General features: G+C 44.4%; 1 protein-coding gene across 1 annotated transcript in view; it reads left to right on the top strand.

Annotated features, from left to right (window-relative positions):
- The first annotated feature begins 810 nt into the window (after positions 1–810).
- PGM2L1 (phosphoglucomutase 2 like 1) overlaps positions 811–17,506 on the top strand; it is an 80,912-nt gene continuing 64,216 nt past the window's right edge. Inside the window, exon 1 of the mRNA XM_054015907.1 lies at positions 811–1,201. Within this exon, the coding sequence (XP_053871882.1) occupies positions 1,103–1,201 (99 nt within the window). The 5' untranslated portion in view covers positions 811–1,102. The remainder of the gene's footprint in view (positions 1,202–17,506) is intronic.

The following is a 17,506-nucleotide window of genomic DNA, read 5'->3' on the forward strand; positions in this document are numbered from 1 at the left end:
GCTCAGGGCACCTGCTGGGCAGGCATGCTTGTGAGAAGAACAGCTATGCTTTACTTATGGCAAACCCTTCTGCTTTCCTTCTTAAGTGGGATGGGCTCTTGGAATCCTGCCTGCCAAGCGCTGAGCCCACTCAGCTGCTCTGTGACCTGCACTTCCTGTCCTAAACTCTTGGCTAGTGCTCAGCAGCTGCTCCCTGCCCCAGAGGTGGCTGCACATCATTGCTGGTGTGTGCACTTGATTTAGTTGGGATTGGTTGTGCTCTGAGCAGGGGTTGGACTAGCGGGCTCCTGCGGTCCCTTCCAGCCCTGAGATTCCATGATTCACTAGTCCCCATCGGGTTGCCATCAAGGTGGGGTTTGCCATTGGCGTCACTGGGAGCCGGAGAGGGCCATGGCTGCGTGAGATGGTCTCTGACCAAGAGGGGAACACTTGGTGGGCACCCACAGTGGGTCAGCCCTAGCCGCCTAAACACGGGCGGCGTCCAACTCCGCGAGAGCGAGCAGGGACTGCCGGGAACTGGAGTCCCTTACTCTCCCGATTCTCCTCCCACATCTCGACCCGCGGGGGGAGGGAGAACTACATTTCCCGTCGGGCACCGCGAGAGGGGCCGTACAGGGACGGGCACGCAGCAGCGCCGGCCGGAGTCGGAGGCGGGCGGGGCGCGGGGCCAGGAGCGCGCGTGCCGGGATGGTGCCGCTGGCTCTGGGTGGGCGTGGCCTGGAACGCGGCTGCGGCGACGGTTGGGGGCGGGGCCGGCGAAGGGGCGGGGCTGCGGCTGGTGTTGTTGATAGTGCTCGGCTCGCGGGGTGCGCCGTGGAGGGACCGTTACCCTGAGGCGACGCAGCCTGGCGGCGGGAGGGCGCGTGAGGGCCGGGGGCTGCACTGGGTGGGGTCTGTCCCCGCGCGCGCACAACCCCCCGCTCCGCAGTGCCCGGCTCGCGCCGGGGTCCGGGTCCCTGTCCCTGCGCCATCGCCGCCTCGTCCCCGGCTGAGGCACCGAGCAGCGCCCCCCCCCCCCCTTCCCGGGCGATGCCCTTGGCCGGGCTGGGCGCCGGCAGGTGATTCCCAGCGTCCGTCGCTCGTGCGATCCGCCGCCGCCGCCATGGGGGACGGGGATGTCAACTCCAACCTGCTCATCGCCCGCAGCACCGGGGACGCGCAGCTGGACAGGGCGGTGGGGCAATGGCTCAGCTGGGACAAGGTGGGTACCCGATGGGCGGGGGGGTCTGCGGCTGTGTGCCCTGCCCGGGAGCGGCCGGGGATGAGCCGGGTGCGCGCGTGGCTGCCGGGGGGGCGCGCGTGGCTTGGGGGGGGGGGCTGCCGGGGGGGCGCGCGTGGCTTGGGGGGGGGGGGCTGCCGGGGGGGCGCGCGTGGCTTGGGGGGGGGCTGCCGGGGGGGCTCGCGTGGCTTGGGGGGTGGGGGGGGCTGCCGGGGGGGGCGCGCGTGGCTTGGGGGGTGGGGGGGGCTGCCGGGGGGGGCGCGCGTGGCTTGGGGGGTGGGGGGGGGCTGCCGGGGGGGCGCGCGTGGCTTGGGGGGTGGGGGGGGGCTGCCGGGGGGGCGCGCGTGGCTTGGGGGGTGGGGGGGGGGCTTCATGCCAGAAGGCAGCACCAGATCCTGTGGTCTGACCCCCTGTAAATCAAAAGCCACAGATTTTCCCCCCCACACCCCGCCCTGCACTAAACCCAACCCCCCGGAATTAGACCCGAGTATGACCGCCCGCAGGGGGGAGACTTATTATGCGCTAGAGGCAGCGTGTCTGCCTTTTGGAGTGACTGGATTGCGCAAAAGGGCATCATGCCGTGTTCTCAGATCACTGGTTATCCCATCATTGGCCGATAGCTCTCCGATGGGAGTTACATTCCCCCACCCTTTGCAGATTATCCCACTAAGGTGCACTTTGCTGTTCTTTAAAAAAGTGTATTTTAGTCACCACTGGATACTGCTGTCTTGAGACATTTAAAAAACAAACATGACCACTCTGGGTGGGTGTGGGTGTCTTTGTTCCCTCTGTGGACACATTAATTTGGCATTATTTGGCTTTGCCCTTGGTAATGTGTTTATCCTCCTCATCTCTCTTTGCCAATAAGTGTCAGATTTGGTCTCGTGACATCTCATTCCAGTTCTCCTTCTCCCTTGCCCAGTAACTGATGCTCCTTTTATGAGGTTGTCCAACTGCTCAGATGGTGTTGAGCTGAGCTCTCATGCAACAAGGGAGAAGGGTGAGAGCAGTCATTTGAAAAATATATGGGGGGAGGAATGTGGCCTATGAAGATCCTGGAATCACAGATGGGAGTAAACACTATGTTCTGTTGTAATCTGTTTAGCACATAATGCAGCCTATAAGAAGATATTAAGGGGGGTGTTGATGATTGGCAATAAATGCATTGATTGGCAGATAAATTACTGAATGCATTGCTTTATGTGGCGAAGCGAACACTTCAATGGTTTCTCTTTTCAGATAAATCCCAGAGAGAATTAATCTGGTCCTAATGTAGAAGTCAACATAAGAAACTCTTTGTGGTGATTTGACAGGTTCTGAGGGGGGAATTCAATATGAAAAAGGCAAAAAATGTAAATGGGCAAACATATTTTTAATGCAATGTGTAACTAACCTAAAGGAATACACTGCCGTAGAATATAGTGTTGTAAATCCTAAAAAGGATTAGGCGTCTGTATAAATAGGGATAGCATTTACACTTACTCTGTCTAGCCTAAAAAAAATAAAGGCTATAATACTTCATGGCACAAGCTCACCACCAGCTGGGGTCAATGAGCCAGAGTATCCAATGGTATTACATAATTAGATGCATTATGGTGTTGGAATGCTTTCATCTGAAGCATTGAATATTGGCTGTTGTCCCTGATAACAGACTAGATGGCTTATTAATTTGTTTTGATATGAGAGTTCCATTGTTAGGCTTGATCCTGCAAAGACCTGTCTCCTGCTGAAGCCAAAATTGCATACGTGTGATAAGCTTTTGAAGGATTTGGCTCGTTTTAGGATATCAAAGCTCTTATAAATGTCATTGATTGTAAGAACTCTTTGTAAAGAGAATATTTTGGCTAGTACTGAATGTAGTCACCTGAAACCTAGCAACTGCTTCATAGCACATGCACAGCTGCTTGGGACAAGAAGTGAAGAATACCTTGTATTGACATTAAAGGAGTTTAAAAACAATATACTGGTAATTATCCATGTTCCTAAAGTATATTTACACTGAAGTATGTGAGGCCATTGTAACTTTTTTTATTTGTCTTGCCTTTCTGAATCTAGAAAACTAACGTGTAAACATAGACTTACGTCATTCTTTCAACCTTAAACATGGAGGTTGGCGTTGTAGCTATTTGAAAATAGAACGAGGCACCAAAAGGGCGGCACAACTATTCCAGTTTTCACAAAACACTAAAATTTCATTCTAGAATGTAGTCAGGATCCAATATTGTGGATTATGTGGCTAATCATTTTTCTTGTAGAGATTCATCAATTCTAAACCAAATGGGACCATTGTGATCATCTAATCTGACCTCCTGTATAGCACAGGGCATAGAACTTCCACAAAGTAATTCCTAGGTACATTGTCAGGTTAAAAATGGTTTGCTTTTTAAAAAGCTTCCTGACCTGTGTTACTAAATACCTAAGATTAATAATGAATTTTAAAAACATCTAATTTATGAAGTTTACACTTTTAATTTTAGACAGTGGGAATAAAGTGTCAAAATCGCTTGGTTTACACTTGCTTTTAGGTCAGTTTCACTTTGTGCTAGTGTCTGATTTCCAGAATTCTCATGCAACTGCAGCCCAAAGTGCAACATCTTAAAATCCAAACACCAGACCTTATTCAACAAACATCTCATTGAATGAATGTATTTGAACAAAGCATGAAGGGAAAATGTGCAGGATTTTTGGTTCTTGTCTCCTGAAATGATGCTAGATAGAAGAACATTAAAAACAGGTTTTTTAAATACTAAATTTTAATGGGAAAATATTTTGATAAGATTTTTTGCTATTGCAGCTATGTAGTATGATATCCTTATCAAAAACGAATATAGTGAATTTGATTTTTTTTTAAATTATAATCTTTATATATATGGTTTCTCTTGTTTTTGCTTTTAAACTCCTTAATTATGATAGCTTTCCTTTGGCCAAATGCCAAAGACAAAGCAAAACATGCTTTGCACATACTTGATTAATTTACTTCTGCGAAGCTTTCATCCCATAGCATTGTCATTGTAAACAGATACTTGCTGTCTCCATTTTAAAACCAGTTTTTGGAGCCTAATTAATACACAACCCTCAGCCTTTTGGACTGTTATCATTTTAGGTTTTTAATGTACCTGCAACTGCCTGTGGCTAACAAACACCCACTTTAGCCATTAATCTGCAGTGCCCAAGAGGAACAACGGGGAACCATTTGACTCCAGGCTAAATAGCACTAGCTTGCTAATATTGACTTTTCCTTTTTTTCCTCTCAGATTAAGAGCTGTAGGATGCTTTCCAAAGAATAACATCACACGTAGGCGTTTGTACAAAGGCAACTTTCACTAATCTAAATTCTGTTTCCATCATGGTTTTCCATTTGTTTCCTTTTCTGCTCATTTACTTTTTCCTCAGTTTCCTCTCTTTTTGTCAGGTTTTTTTGTTGATCCCGTCTCATATTTCTATTGCTGAGAAATTAGCTCTTTCAAGTTTACAAGGTACAACAGCATCCTATTCCCCCGTCTTCACTCCTCCTCATCTGTAGGCCACATAGTTGACTAAATGAAACGCTAGCCTATTCTGCTATGAGCATTTCCCCCCCTCTCCTTGGTCCCATTTTTCATGTCTGAATTCTTTTTATTTTCTCTTTGCTCTCCCAAGATTGAGTATGGGCATGTACAGACTTCTCAAAAAGGGGTCCCAGGACAGGGTTTTTTTGAGCAGAACATCTCCCACATGGAGCTCACTGTAGGGTCCCAACCTCAGTTGGGAGTAGGTGGGCTGTGTGTTTTCATTAGCTGACTTTATATAGTGTCGGAATATGCTTCTCGAGTGGTATGCTTCTTTCACTGAAGATCTGATATAATCCTCTTATAAGGCCCCTGTCACCATAGTGTCTGAGAACCTGTTGTGGAGAGCAATGCTCCAGCCGGGGAGTGGGGTTGGGTGCTTGCCCCGCTCCGTGCGGCTCCCGGAAGCAGCAGCATGTCCCCCCCCATCTCCTATGCGTAGGGGCAGCCAGGGTTTTCTGCACACTGCCCCCACAGCTCCCACTGGCCAGCAACCACAGCCAATGGGAGCTGCAGGGACAGTTCCTGCGGACAGGGCAGCGCGCAGAGCTGCCTGGCTGTGCCTCCGCATAGGAGCCAGAGGGAGGACATGCCACTGCTTCCGGGAGCTGCTTGAGGTAAGCGCCGCCCAGAGCCTGCACCCCTCATCCCCTCCTGTGCCCCAACCCCCTACCCCAGCCCTGATCCCTCTCCCACCCTCCAAATTCCTCCGTTCCAATCCTCCCGCACCCCCAGCCGAAGCCCTCACCCCCTCCTGCACCCCAACCCCTAATTTTGTGCGCATTCATGGCCTGCCGTACGATTTCCATACCCAGATGTGGCCCTCGGGCCAAAAAAATTGCCCACCCCTGCTCTAATGGATGTCTGATTACTTGAGCATGCTCAGTGGAGTAGTCTTAACTTTATCAGTGTTGGCGATATGTGATATTAATTTCTGGGGGTGGGTAAATGGAGAGTCTCCATAATGGGAATATGGCTGTCATTCTGTGCCTGAGAAGAGGGATTATTATACTGGTGTCAAGCAGCACAAACTGCAAAGCTGTTATCTGAACAGCAAGTGGCGAAAACTTGCTTGACTTGTGGAACTGCCGTAATTCTGGATGTGCAGACCCCTGTGAGCAGTCCCATTGATTTCAGTGGGGGCTCTGCCAGCATAGTGGTGCACTTGCACCGAGCTTATTGCAGAATTAGCAGTTCAATGAAATAAGAGGCTGTAAGGTAAGGCAATACTTTGGTATTAGTTTCTTAAAACTGAACCTAAGATGTACTGGAAACCAAATCTTCAAAAAAATTAAAACCGCTACACTATTAGTATTTGTTAGTGAAGAATCCTTGGTGCTATTTAAGCCAGGCTTGCGGAGAGGCTTGAAAAATGCATTACTATGGTCTATTGCACACTGGAGTGTACAAGTCAACAGATGTCTGCCATGTCAACTTAGGCAAACATGTTGATGCTTTGAATTTTTTCTGAGGTAAAAAGGACAAATGTTAAATGATCTGTAACAGAGTCCATAAGGATCCCTGGTTAAAAGAACTGCTGTTCTGTGTAGATTCAGGTGATGTAGTGAACTAAAATTGATGTTGAGAACTAAATAGCACTTTATCTCTGAGGACATCTTGTAACAGAAATAGAAAAGGTCTACAAAGATCCTTTATACAAGGAGAAACTAAAAAGAGTAGAATAATTTAGCTTAAACAGAATAAGGAAGAGATGGAGGTATCAAGCTGACTAGAGTAATTTGAAGTAAATGTAGGAGTTGAGATACTTTAGTTTCATCGACAGAAATAATACACAGTTTAAAACAGGTGAAAATACTAGAAAAAGCTAAAAATAAATCTTATTTGCTTTTTAAGTCTTTATGCAACTTCCTTTTTCATTTCCTTCAGCTCTTTCAGTGACAATCAGTGAAACCAATTTCCCTTTCATTGTTAATTTCACTTCAGGGTTCTCAATACAGCAATGTTTAGGTTTTACTGAGATCCTAAGAATCCCTCTGGTAAAGGAACAGGGGTACTTGTGGCACCTCAGAGACTAATAAATGTATTAGAGCATAAGCTTTCGTGGACTACAGCCCACTTCTTCGGATGCATATAGCCTATGCATCCGAAGAAGTGGGCTGTAGTCCACGAAAGCTTATGCTCTAATAAATTTGTTAGTCTAAGGTGCCACAAGTACTCCTGTTCTTTTTGCGGATACAGACTAACACGGCTGCTACTCTGAAATCTGGTAAAGGATTCATTGTTCTGTAACCGTACCTTCTGGCACATCTGACAAACTCACTACACCCGACATATTGCTCTCATAGTATTTATCCAAAGAAGGTAAAGTGTGAGGCATCTAATAAAAATTTGTCATACTGATTCTCGTATACATTGCAAGATGTATGTACATGGGATATTTGAGTTGTGTATATGTACTCGAAAAAAGCTTTAAAATCTGCGGGCAAACAGGTTTTGCCAGACAAAATGGATGTAGATTCAGCTGTCGGCCTTGATTCATATGTAGATTAAGCATTGGAAGCTCTGTTTTGTATATGGTGTCAACAGGAGGATGTGAAAGCAACTTAAAGCCAGCACACCAGGAACGGAATCACTGGGGGTCATCCTGACCATGGGGACAAAAACAATGAGTTTTGGGAAATGCACAAAGTCATTTTGTTTTCATTCGCTGAGGAAGCAAAAAGAACAGTGCATTTTGCATTCATGAGATAAGCTGTTTTAAATAAAACTTTAATAGGCTAAAAACCTAACCGTAGGTCTTGTATTATTGTCCAGGTGCAAATGCTAGTAAGTTGAGATGATTAATAAAGAATAAACAGGTCTTTGGATTTTTTTCTACAATAGAATTTAAAAATCAAGAGCGTGGTATAAGTGGTACTATCAGGGTGATAATGCTTTAAATTATATGTTAGAGATTAATTAGTTGTCACAGAATTTTAAATTCCCTGTCGCTCAGGAACATTGATAAAATACTTTCCATACTACAGTCATATTGGATTTTTAGGGGCTGATCCTGCTTCCATTTGAAAACATTAATAAAACATCCATTGACCTGCAATAATTGCAGGAATTGGCTCTACCCTCGTAGCAGGAATTGTAAGTTTTGTATAGGCTGGTGGCCATGGATTTATGTACTCTGAAATTCTGTGGCTGTGCAATTTATTGTAGAATTGTGTTCTAGATTGAGTATTTATTTATTTTAAAAAACAAAAAGCTTCTAGTCCTTTATGGATGGGAAGAAAACATAAATGCGAACAGTGTATCTAATGTAGTGTTTGCAGAACGATAGGAACAATAGTTCTGAGGTGTGAACTGTCCTATTATCTCAATTAGTGTTTGTTTTGAAACCTAATTATGGCAGTTAAAAATGCAACTTTCACTGCTGATAATGTTGGCATCACTCACCTTCTCAGGTGCCAAAAGTCCCAATTGTCTCCTCTGCTTCCAAAACCTTCAGGTTTCCCCTGATATTTATACTTCATCGATTTGTCTTCAGCAGGGCCGGCTCCAGGCACCAGCTTCTCAAGCAGGTGCTTGGGGCGGCCGCTCCTGAGAGGGGCGGCACGTCCGGGAATTCGGCGGACGGTCCCTCACTCCCGCTGGGAGCAAAGGACCTCCCGCTGAATTGCCACCGCAGATCGGGATTGCGGCGCTGTGTGTGTGTGTGTGTGTGTGGGGGGGGGGGGATGAAGTTGAAGATGTCACAGAATTTCCAACCCGGGAATGTCTCAGGGTTCTGTGGTTTTGCCATGGAATATGTGACTGCTTGGGGGGTTTCATAAGTGGGCATTTAAACCTGCTACGTGTGTGAGGAGGGAGAAGGGATCTATACATCTACTGTCAATTGTAGAGTCACACTTCAAAATTAGTTCCACAATACCTACAACGTCAGCAAAAGTAATTTTGTATTGAAGAATGAAAACAGTAAGTCTGCTCCTCCTGATCATTAGTCTTGGAATAGGGCTTCAGCATGTCAGTCGAGAGCAGTATACTGTCTGCAAATGTTCTAACTTCCCTGGACAAAATCTGGATGTGTAGAGGGTACAGAGGATTTAATATCTTCCTACATAGAGAACACTTTCAGGTAATGCACATCTTTCTTTTTGTAATACCTTCTTCACAGCCAGGGACAAGGTTGTATCCTGTCACTGATCCTCCTGCCCCATGTTTTTTTTTTTTTTTTCCATTTCATGTGCTAATTCATTCCCCTGCGCTCTTCTGTTTACATCAGACCTGAAATTAATCATGGTCTGTTGAGAAGAAACTTCTGCCGCCTTCTTCACACTGTCAAGTAGCAAACTTGGTGACGATGCAAAATGCTTCTCTTTCCCGAGTTGATGTTGGAAGATTTTTCTGAGCATCCATAGCAGAGTCCACATGAAATGAGCTATTAAAAACGCTATTGCTTAGTCAGTGGGATGGAGTAAAAGGCCAGAATCATCAATTTGCAAACCTCGGGGAGAGAATCTGATGAAATTTGCAAAGGATCCTGATGTCAGTAGACCTGAAAACTGTTTTGAAAGGGGTAAAACTTGGTAGATTCTAACAATGGTTGAATTATTGTCTTTGCTTTTACTCTCAGAATCCCTGCTCTTGGAACGACTATTTTGTCTTTAATATGAAATCTTTGTCAGTGTCTGATAAGACCAGTAACATCATTTGAACTAGAAAGTGCCATGCAAACTCAATTGAACGTTAAATTCAATTAAAATTAGGTTTAGTTAAAATGGGTTTAAGACACCTTATCTGGTTTTGTCCAATTAAACACTCAAATCTGGTTTAGAAAACAATTTGAGACGAGAGCCTTCTTAAAAGGAAAAAAAAAAGTTCGGCTAGTTCAGTGCAGCAGTGAAAGCAGACGATTATAGGACAGAGGCATTGGCATATAAGTCAATGTAAATATGTTGGCAGGAACAATATTCAAACTTGGTGTTGCTTAGAGAGGAAATCATCTTTGTTGGCTCCTGTGGTGCTGTGTGGTGTTAGATAAATGTATTACATTTTGCTGTAGTTTTGTTGGTTCAAGACTAACAGTTCCCAGTAGCTTTTATGTTACTATTGATTATATCTGCCTAACAATTCAGTCTTATTCCTCTTCTCTTCCAAATGGGATTTCCCTTCAGTTTCCAAAGAATATTCTTTAAATATTTTTTCTTTAGCTTTCTGAGATCTTGTTTGGAGGGCTTACTGAGAATACCTACAAGGTGAAAATGGTAGGAATTTTTATTACTAATTTGTGCTTTTCTAGATAAACATTGTTGATTTTATATAGCTCATAGTAGGTTTTGAAACAAATCTTAACAGTAGGGTTAAAATAACTATGTAATAGAATGCTAGGTGGCTTCTCCATTAATCCAAACCTTTAGTCTAACTGCAAACCTGGACAGAAAGAATTACTTATCAGAGGGAATGGAGCACAAAACCCATTGGGAGGGGAACACTTGATCCCGTGCAGGGATTTGATCTCTGCTGACCAGGCAGGGTGTGGGAGTGCTGAGAGCAGCATGCTCATTTGCTTTGTGGGGGTGTCATGTTTGCACTGCCTTTGAACAAGACCCCTTATCCCCAACAATGTTTAGACAACCGAATGAACAGCACAAACTCTTCAAATAGCTGAATCCAAGTCCTTAGCAGAAGGAAAGTTGCTCAGTTGGGGCCTTTAAGGATGCTAGAGCGTCCCGGAGCATCTGTTTTATAAAACAAGGAAAATGTAAAAATCATTGAGGAGCAACTGCTATTTTATATCAAAACAAGCTAGGTTTTTTCACTTTAAAGGGTTTCAGTAAAGCCTCCTGTCATAGTAATTCTGGCAGCTGTCAAGAGAAGGCATGTCGGTCTACAGCTGTATTTGATTTATTTTAACTATTCTCTTCTGACCCTTCTATTTTATTTTAATTGAATTTGGTCTGAATTCATGCCTGTGTCTGTTTCTACAATACTTGTTTTCTGTAGCCTGAAGAGCATGATTCTAAGTAGCAACATCCTCTATGCTTTTGTTTAGTTCAGTAAAAGGTATTCTCTAACTTAAAATAAATAAACGTAATAAAGGTTGTTATAGAAAAAGGTCCCTTGTACAAAGGGTTTGGCTCTCATCCAAGCATCTCTCAGCTGTGTGTCTAGTCTGAGTTAAGGTTTACTTGTACCCCAGAAATATAATGGAATGCTACGTAGTTTTACTAATCCCCTACATCTTTCCTGAGCCCTATATTCATTTTCAGCCAGTGCTAAAGTTACTCTCCGTGGGAAGCGTAATGGTGCAGTGATGCTGAAAACTTTCCTGCACAATACAGTGCCTTTGAAATAGGGTGTGTCAGTTTTTTCCTTTACTTCATGCACTCGCAGTCTGCGATGTTAAATCCATGCCACACAAATCTTAATTTTCAATGAGTATGCTGATTGCTGGTTCCTGTTTGTCTTATGGATCTAAGAACTGAACCTTTAGAAGTGAGCCACTGCACACCTGAAAAACTGAGCACAGTAGAATTTATTTAATACACATCTCTTTAAAAACAACAACAAACAACAAAAACCTGGTGGTCTCACTCCACTTCTCAGTGAAGCTATAATAACACAAGCTGTGGTGAGGGATTAATAGTGTAAGACTCTGCTCTTACAAAATACACTTGTGTGTATATTTTTTGAATATCGTGTACAGTACAGTATTGAGTGTTGGGATGGTGCCATACTGGTGTGACCGTACTGAATGAACGGTGACAACATGGCTTGACATGACTGAACTGTGAAAGAGGATTCTGGGAGAAGAATCCTTTTCTTAGCATCAGGCAGATGCCAGAAGTGAAACTGACTGGCTCCATGCTGCGTGTATGATGAATACTGATCTTTGCGTCAGCAAATATGTCCACTTGAAAGCAAACAACACGTGTAGAACATCTTGAGTGGAGCCTGGGCTGACCGGGGCATCTTGACCCTGTAGAAAGACATCACGCAGGGGGCTTGTCAAGTCTGCTTCCCCACTCTGAACTTTAGGGTACAAATGTGGGGGCCTGCATGAAAACTTCTAAGCTTAACTACCAGCTTAGATCTGGTCTGCTGCCACCATTCCCAAAACTAGTTCCCTTCCCTGGGAAGCCTTGAGAAACTCTTCACCAATTCCCTGGTGAATACAGATCCAAACCCCTTGGATCTTAAAGCAAGGAGAAATTAACCATCCCCCTTCCTTCCTCCCACCCACTCCTGGTGGATCAAGATCCACCCCCCTTGGATCTTAAAACAAGGAAAAATCAATCAGTTTCTTAAAAAGAAGGCTTTTAATTAAAGAAGAGAGGTAAAAATCATCTCTGTAAAATCAGTATGGAAAATAACTTTACCGGGTAATCAAACTTAAAGAGCTCAGAGGACCCCCCTCTAGCCTCAGGTTCAAAGTACAGCAAACAGAGATAAATACTCTAGTAAAAGGTACATTTATAAGTTGAGAAAACAAAGTAAAACTAACACCCCTTGCCTGGCTGTTTACTTACAAGTTTGAAATATGAGAGACTTGTTTAGAAAGATGGGGAGAACCTGGATTGATGTCTGGTCCCTCTCAGTCCCAAGAGTGAATGACTTCCCAAACAAAGAGCACAAACAAAAGCCTCCTCCCCCCCCCCCCCCCCGATTTGAAAGTATCTTGTCCCCTTATTGGTCCTTTGGGTCAGGTGTCAGCCAGGTTACCTGAGCTTCTTAACCCTTTACAGGTAAAAGGATTTTGGAGTCTCTGGCCAGGAGGGATTTTAGAATACTGTACACAGGAGAGCTGTTACCCGTCCCTTTATAGTTATGACAGGGCTAAAGTGAATGATTCATCAGGGAGTGAATGTGAGGTAATGTTCAGTTGGCACCAATCTGCAGTCTCCTCCTAAAGTATTAGGTAAAAATTAATAACCACATTCCCATTGAGCATGCTTTTAAGACATGTGAATCCATTGAGGAAAAAGTATGAAAATCAAACCAATTAAATTAGTGTTGGGGATTCCTTAATTGAGGCTTGAAGAAACTGCTAGACAGAGTAGCCAAAACTCTGCTCTATGGGCTTGAGTAGGATTGTGACCAGAAGGGTTTCCAGGCAGCCAAGGCCTTGCCTCCAGGGAATCTGAGACAGACCAGAGGGCTGAGACGACGAGACCTGGAGAGAAGAAGCCGTCCATAAAATTGGTGACCACCTTCTTTGTTTTCGAAGCAGGGATTGCGTGAAGCTAGCGCAGGGCCTGTTTGTGAATGTTTGTGAGAGAGAGGCTCGCTAAGAGGAATGTATAGCTCTTAACATATAGTTCTTAATGTTTAACATAGGAGTTATGTGCATAATGTAACCCTTTACCGCTTGTGTAATTCCTTCTCAATAAACTGCTGCACATGCAAGATAATTATTGTGGACCTCTTTCATTGGTTTGACAGTAATCTGCTCCAATGGGAGCCATTAAAGATCCATTTCAGGGGTAGTAGTGCCCCCTGATGCCAACATACAAGGAATTAAACATGGCTAACCAGATTTTGAAACGTTCCAATCCCAGGCCACAATTTTATAGCAGTCTGAGATCCCTGAAAAAGATTCAGGGCTAGTCAACAGTGGGAACTTACATGGGCATAGCTACATCTCTCAGGGGTGTGAAAAATCCACACCCTTAAGAGACATCGCTACACTGGCCTATCCCTCGATGTAGACAGAGTTTATTCGATGGAAGAATTCTTCTGTTGACCTAGCTACTACCTCTTGGCATAAGTAATCCACCTCCCCCAACTGGAGAACCTCTCCCATTGGCGTAGTGTCTATGCCGACACACCACAGCAGCACAGCTGCAGCTGGGCCACTGTAGCAGTTTAAGTGTAGACAAGTCCTTAGAGTTAAAATGCTGCCAGCTGTGCGTACAATGGTGTAATGGTTTTTACCTTCAAGGTATGTGTAATGTTGACCATAAAATCATAGCTTTAATTGCCTTTGGATAAATTGATGTAGAGTCATGTAATGGTTTTTACCTTCAAGGTATGTGTAATGTTGACCATAAAATCATAGCTTTAATTGCCTTTGGATAAATTGATGTAGATGACTCATTAATAGAACAAATCTTTCCATTTTTAAACCACAGTACGCTGGTCTAGTGGATGAGAGAAAGCAGCAGATGTGATGTATCTTGGTTTTAATAGGCTTTTGATACATTCCTACATGACATTCTCATAAGCAATCTGGGGAAATGTGATCTAGATGAAATTACTGTAAGGTGGGCACATAACTCTTTGAAGAATCCTATTCAGAGTAGTTTATTAATAGGACTTACCTAGTGGGCTCCCCTGGGGGTCTGTCCTGGGTCTGGTACTGGTCAGTATTTTCATTAATGACTTGAATAATGGAGCGGAGATTATGGTTATAACAGTTGGAAATGACACTAAGTTCTGAGGAGCTGCACTTTGAAGGACAGGATCAGACTTCAAAATGACCATGACAAATTAAGAGAATTGGTCTGAAATCAACAAGATGAAATTCAATAAAGACAAGCGCAAAGCACTATACATAGGAAGGAAAAATCAAATGCACAACTACAAAATGGGGAATAACTGTCAAGGTAGTAGTTCTGCAGAAAAGGATCTGGGACCTATAGTGGATCAGAAACTGAACATGAGCCAACAATGATGATGCAGTTGCAAAAAAAGGTTAATATAATTCAGGAGTGTAGTAACAGGAGTGTTGTATGTAAGCTATGGGAGGTAATGGTCCCCCTCTGTTAGGCATTGGTGAGGTCTCAGCTGGCGTACTGTGTCCAGTTTGGGGCGCCAGACATCAAGCAACATGTGGACAAAGTAGAGAGAGCCCAGAAGAGATGGTAAAAGGTTTAGACAACCTGACATATGAGGAAAGTTTGAAAAACAAACAAACCCACCTGGGCATGTTTAGTCTCAAGAAAAGAAGGCTGAGGGGGGACTAGATAAGTTTTCAAATATGTTATAAAGAGGACAGTGATTGATTGTTCACGTCCACTGAAGGTAGAACAAGAACTAAGGCTTAATCTGCGGTAAGGAGGTTTAGATTAGCTATTAGGAAAAATGGTGTAATTATAAGGGTAGTTAAGCACTGGAATAGGTTATGAAGGGAGGCTGTGGAATCCTCATCATTGGAGGTTTTAAAGAACATCTTGGACAACCACCTGTCAGGGATGGTGTAGAACGGTTTACTTGGCCCTGCCTCAGCGCAAGGGGCTGGATTAGATAAGCGCTTGAGGTCACTTCCAGCCAGAGCCGTCCCTAGGGTATGGCAAATCGGGGCGACCGCCCCGGGCCCTGCGCTTTGAGGGGCCCCATGCTTTGTGAGGAGGAGACGGGAAGGAGAGCAGGGGTGGGGGTGAGGAGGAGCCCACCACCAACCTCCTCCTCTCCCCAGTGCTTCCTGCCCACCAGCAGCCCTGCCAATCAGCGCCTCCCCCTCCCTGACTCCCAGCACCTACTGCTAATCAATTGTTTTGCGGTGTCTGGAGGTGCTAGGAGGGAGGAGCGAGGGTGCAATGTGGGAGGGGGCAGAACTGGTGGGGAAGAGGTGGGGTGAATCCAGGTGGGAGTACCCCCTGGCAGATAGGCCCAGAGTTTCTATGTCCTGGGCCCCATACCCCCCTAGGGCTATGATAAACAGCTATTGAAAGCTTTGGGATTTACTAATTTTTGGCTCATAACTGGTAAATTAAAAAATATTCTAGTAATCGCCTAGCTATTGAACAAGACCCTAACAAATTTAGAATTCATTTTGGAAATTCTTGGCTGCTTTTCTTTGTGTAATACACATGGGATAATTCCTTTTTGGTGCACCAGCATTATTGGTTTTAGCAGGCTTTTGTGGGAATGGCACACTTGTATTGGTAAAATCTGCATTCGTGCTATGGTTTAAGTTGCAATACTAAAACCTAATTAATTTTACAGAATGTACTTGTGACTGTAAAAGAGCACCCCAGTGCCAGATAGCAAAGGGCTCTCTGGTATTTAACAGTAAATCTCAACTGGCCTGACCAGCTCAATGCACCTCACACTGTTGCCATGATATTCATTTAAAAGTTGTTTTGTAATATATCATTTGAAAACTAATATCACATTGGTTGTTGATATCACTGGGAAATGTATGTAATAACATTGTGTGTGAAATTATGGATGCTCTAATACTGTTTTGGAGACTGTAAACAGACAAAGGAGGCAAAGCAGGCTTGTTTCCAGACAAAGGAGAAGGGCAAAAACCTCTGTCTCAATTGCAAACAGAGCCAGGTGTGACCAGGGACTGGAACAATGGGCTGTTCACTTGCTTGGGAGATTGCAGGAAGACCATTTGCATTGTAAGCCACAAGAGACTGCAAAAGTAATGTGGTGTCTGCTCCCTAGTGGATATGGGAAGCTGAGCCTCCAGGAGGGCTTTCTGACTTTGAAGACAAAAACTTTGGGGATATAAAGATCTGCTTGAAAGACTTTTGGGGGATCTACCAAGTGAGAGAAGCAAAATGCTACGTTCTTTGACCTATGAAAGATGGGTTCTCCTGCTAATCCAGCTGGAGAACGCTGACCCCTTGATGTGAATAAGAAACTAGATTAGGAAAAGATGTATCTTGCTAGAGTATTATTTTGTTTATAATCCTTTCAGATCTTTTGCACTTTAACAAACAAATTTAAGAGATTTTTTTTAATAAACCTATTCTTAGTTTTACTGCAAATCATCTCAGTGCTGTGTATTGGGGTGGAGTGTATAACTCCAGCTGAGTTAACAGGTTGGTGTGTGTCCTGGCTTTTTGGAGGTAGTGAAATTGGTGTTACTGAGCACTCAGAGGTCAGAGGGACTGGACGCTGCAGGGGAGACAGTTTTGGGGAGAATTGGGACCAGAAGAGGTGTTGGGGTCACCCTGCAAGGAGTAGCTGGTCTGGTGGAAGCAGGGGTGAAACCATTGTGCTGTGAGCGTGCTGCTTGTGTCAGGATTCTGTGCCAAAGCTGCGCAGCCCAGAGGCATCCAGAGTTAGAGAGCAGGTGGGACAAAACCTCTTACTGGTCAGGGGGAACTCCCAAAGTGTCTCAGCACTACAGTACATTTCCTAGTATGCTGTCAAGTTTTATGATAAAACTAAAGTATTTATCAGAATAAATGACTAAATAGTATTATGTGATGTAGCGTCTTTCAGCTTCTTAGCGTTGACTGGCTTGCAGAACCTTAAGCAAGCAAAAATGTGGTAATCTGCAAGGAGTCTTTCAATTAGCATGAAATGAAATTCTCTCTTAGCTCAAAAGGTAAACCCTCTTCTTTGGTACACCTGCCGTTTGGCCAGTATTGGCTCTGTCCCGGCAACCAGTTCAAATAGGAAAAATGAATCTAAACTAGATGAAATTCCTTTTTGGTGCACCAGCATTATTGGTGTTGGCACACTTTCGAAGCGAACCAGCTGTTGCTGCACAGTCAGCTGAGAGAACTCGCGCACTGTGGCATTCGTCTTTTTGTGCATTTAAACTAAACGTTACATTATTCTCTACCGTTCAGGGCTTATTTCCCATTGGTTGCACAGTCTAATGAAGGATCATTCGTTTTGATTGGAGCAAAATGTTAGACTGTTATTTTAATCCTCTCTACAGCGTTTCTCTTAAGTGTAGCAGAAGCCGAGCCGTGCCAGGCAGTGCTAGCTCTAGCAACTGGCTGACCTTCGTGTGGTAAATGTCAGCGGTGCTCACTCAATCTTTCAGATTCCAGTTGCCTTTTTTTAACCTGTGCTCAGGACACTGCCTTAAGCTACTCTG

Source organism: Malaclemys terrapin, chromosome 1, assembly GCF_027887155.1.
Source record: "Malaclemys terrapin pileata isolate rMalTer1 chromosome 1, rMalTer1.hap1, whole genome shotgun sequence".
Lineage (NCBI taxonomy): Eukaryota > Metazoa > Chordata > Testudines > Emydidae > Malaclemys > Malaclemys terrapin.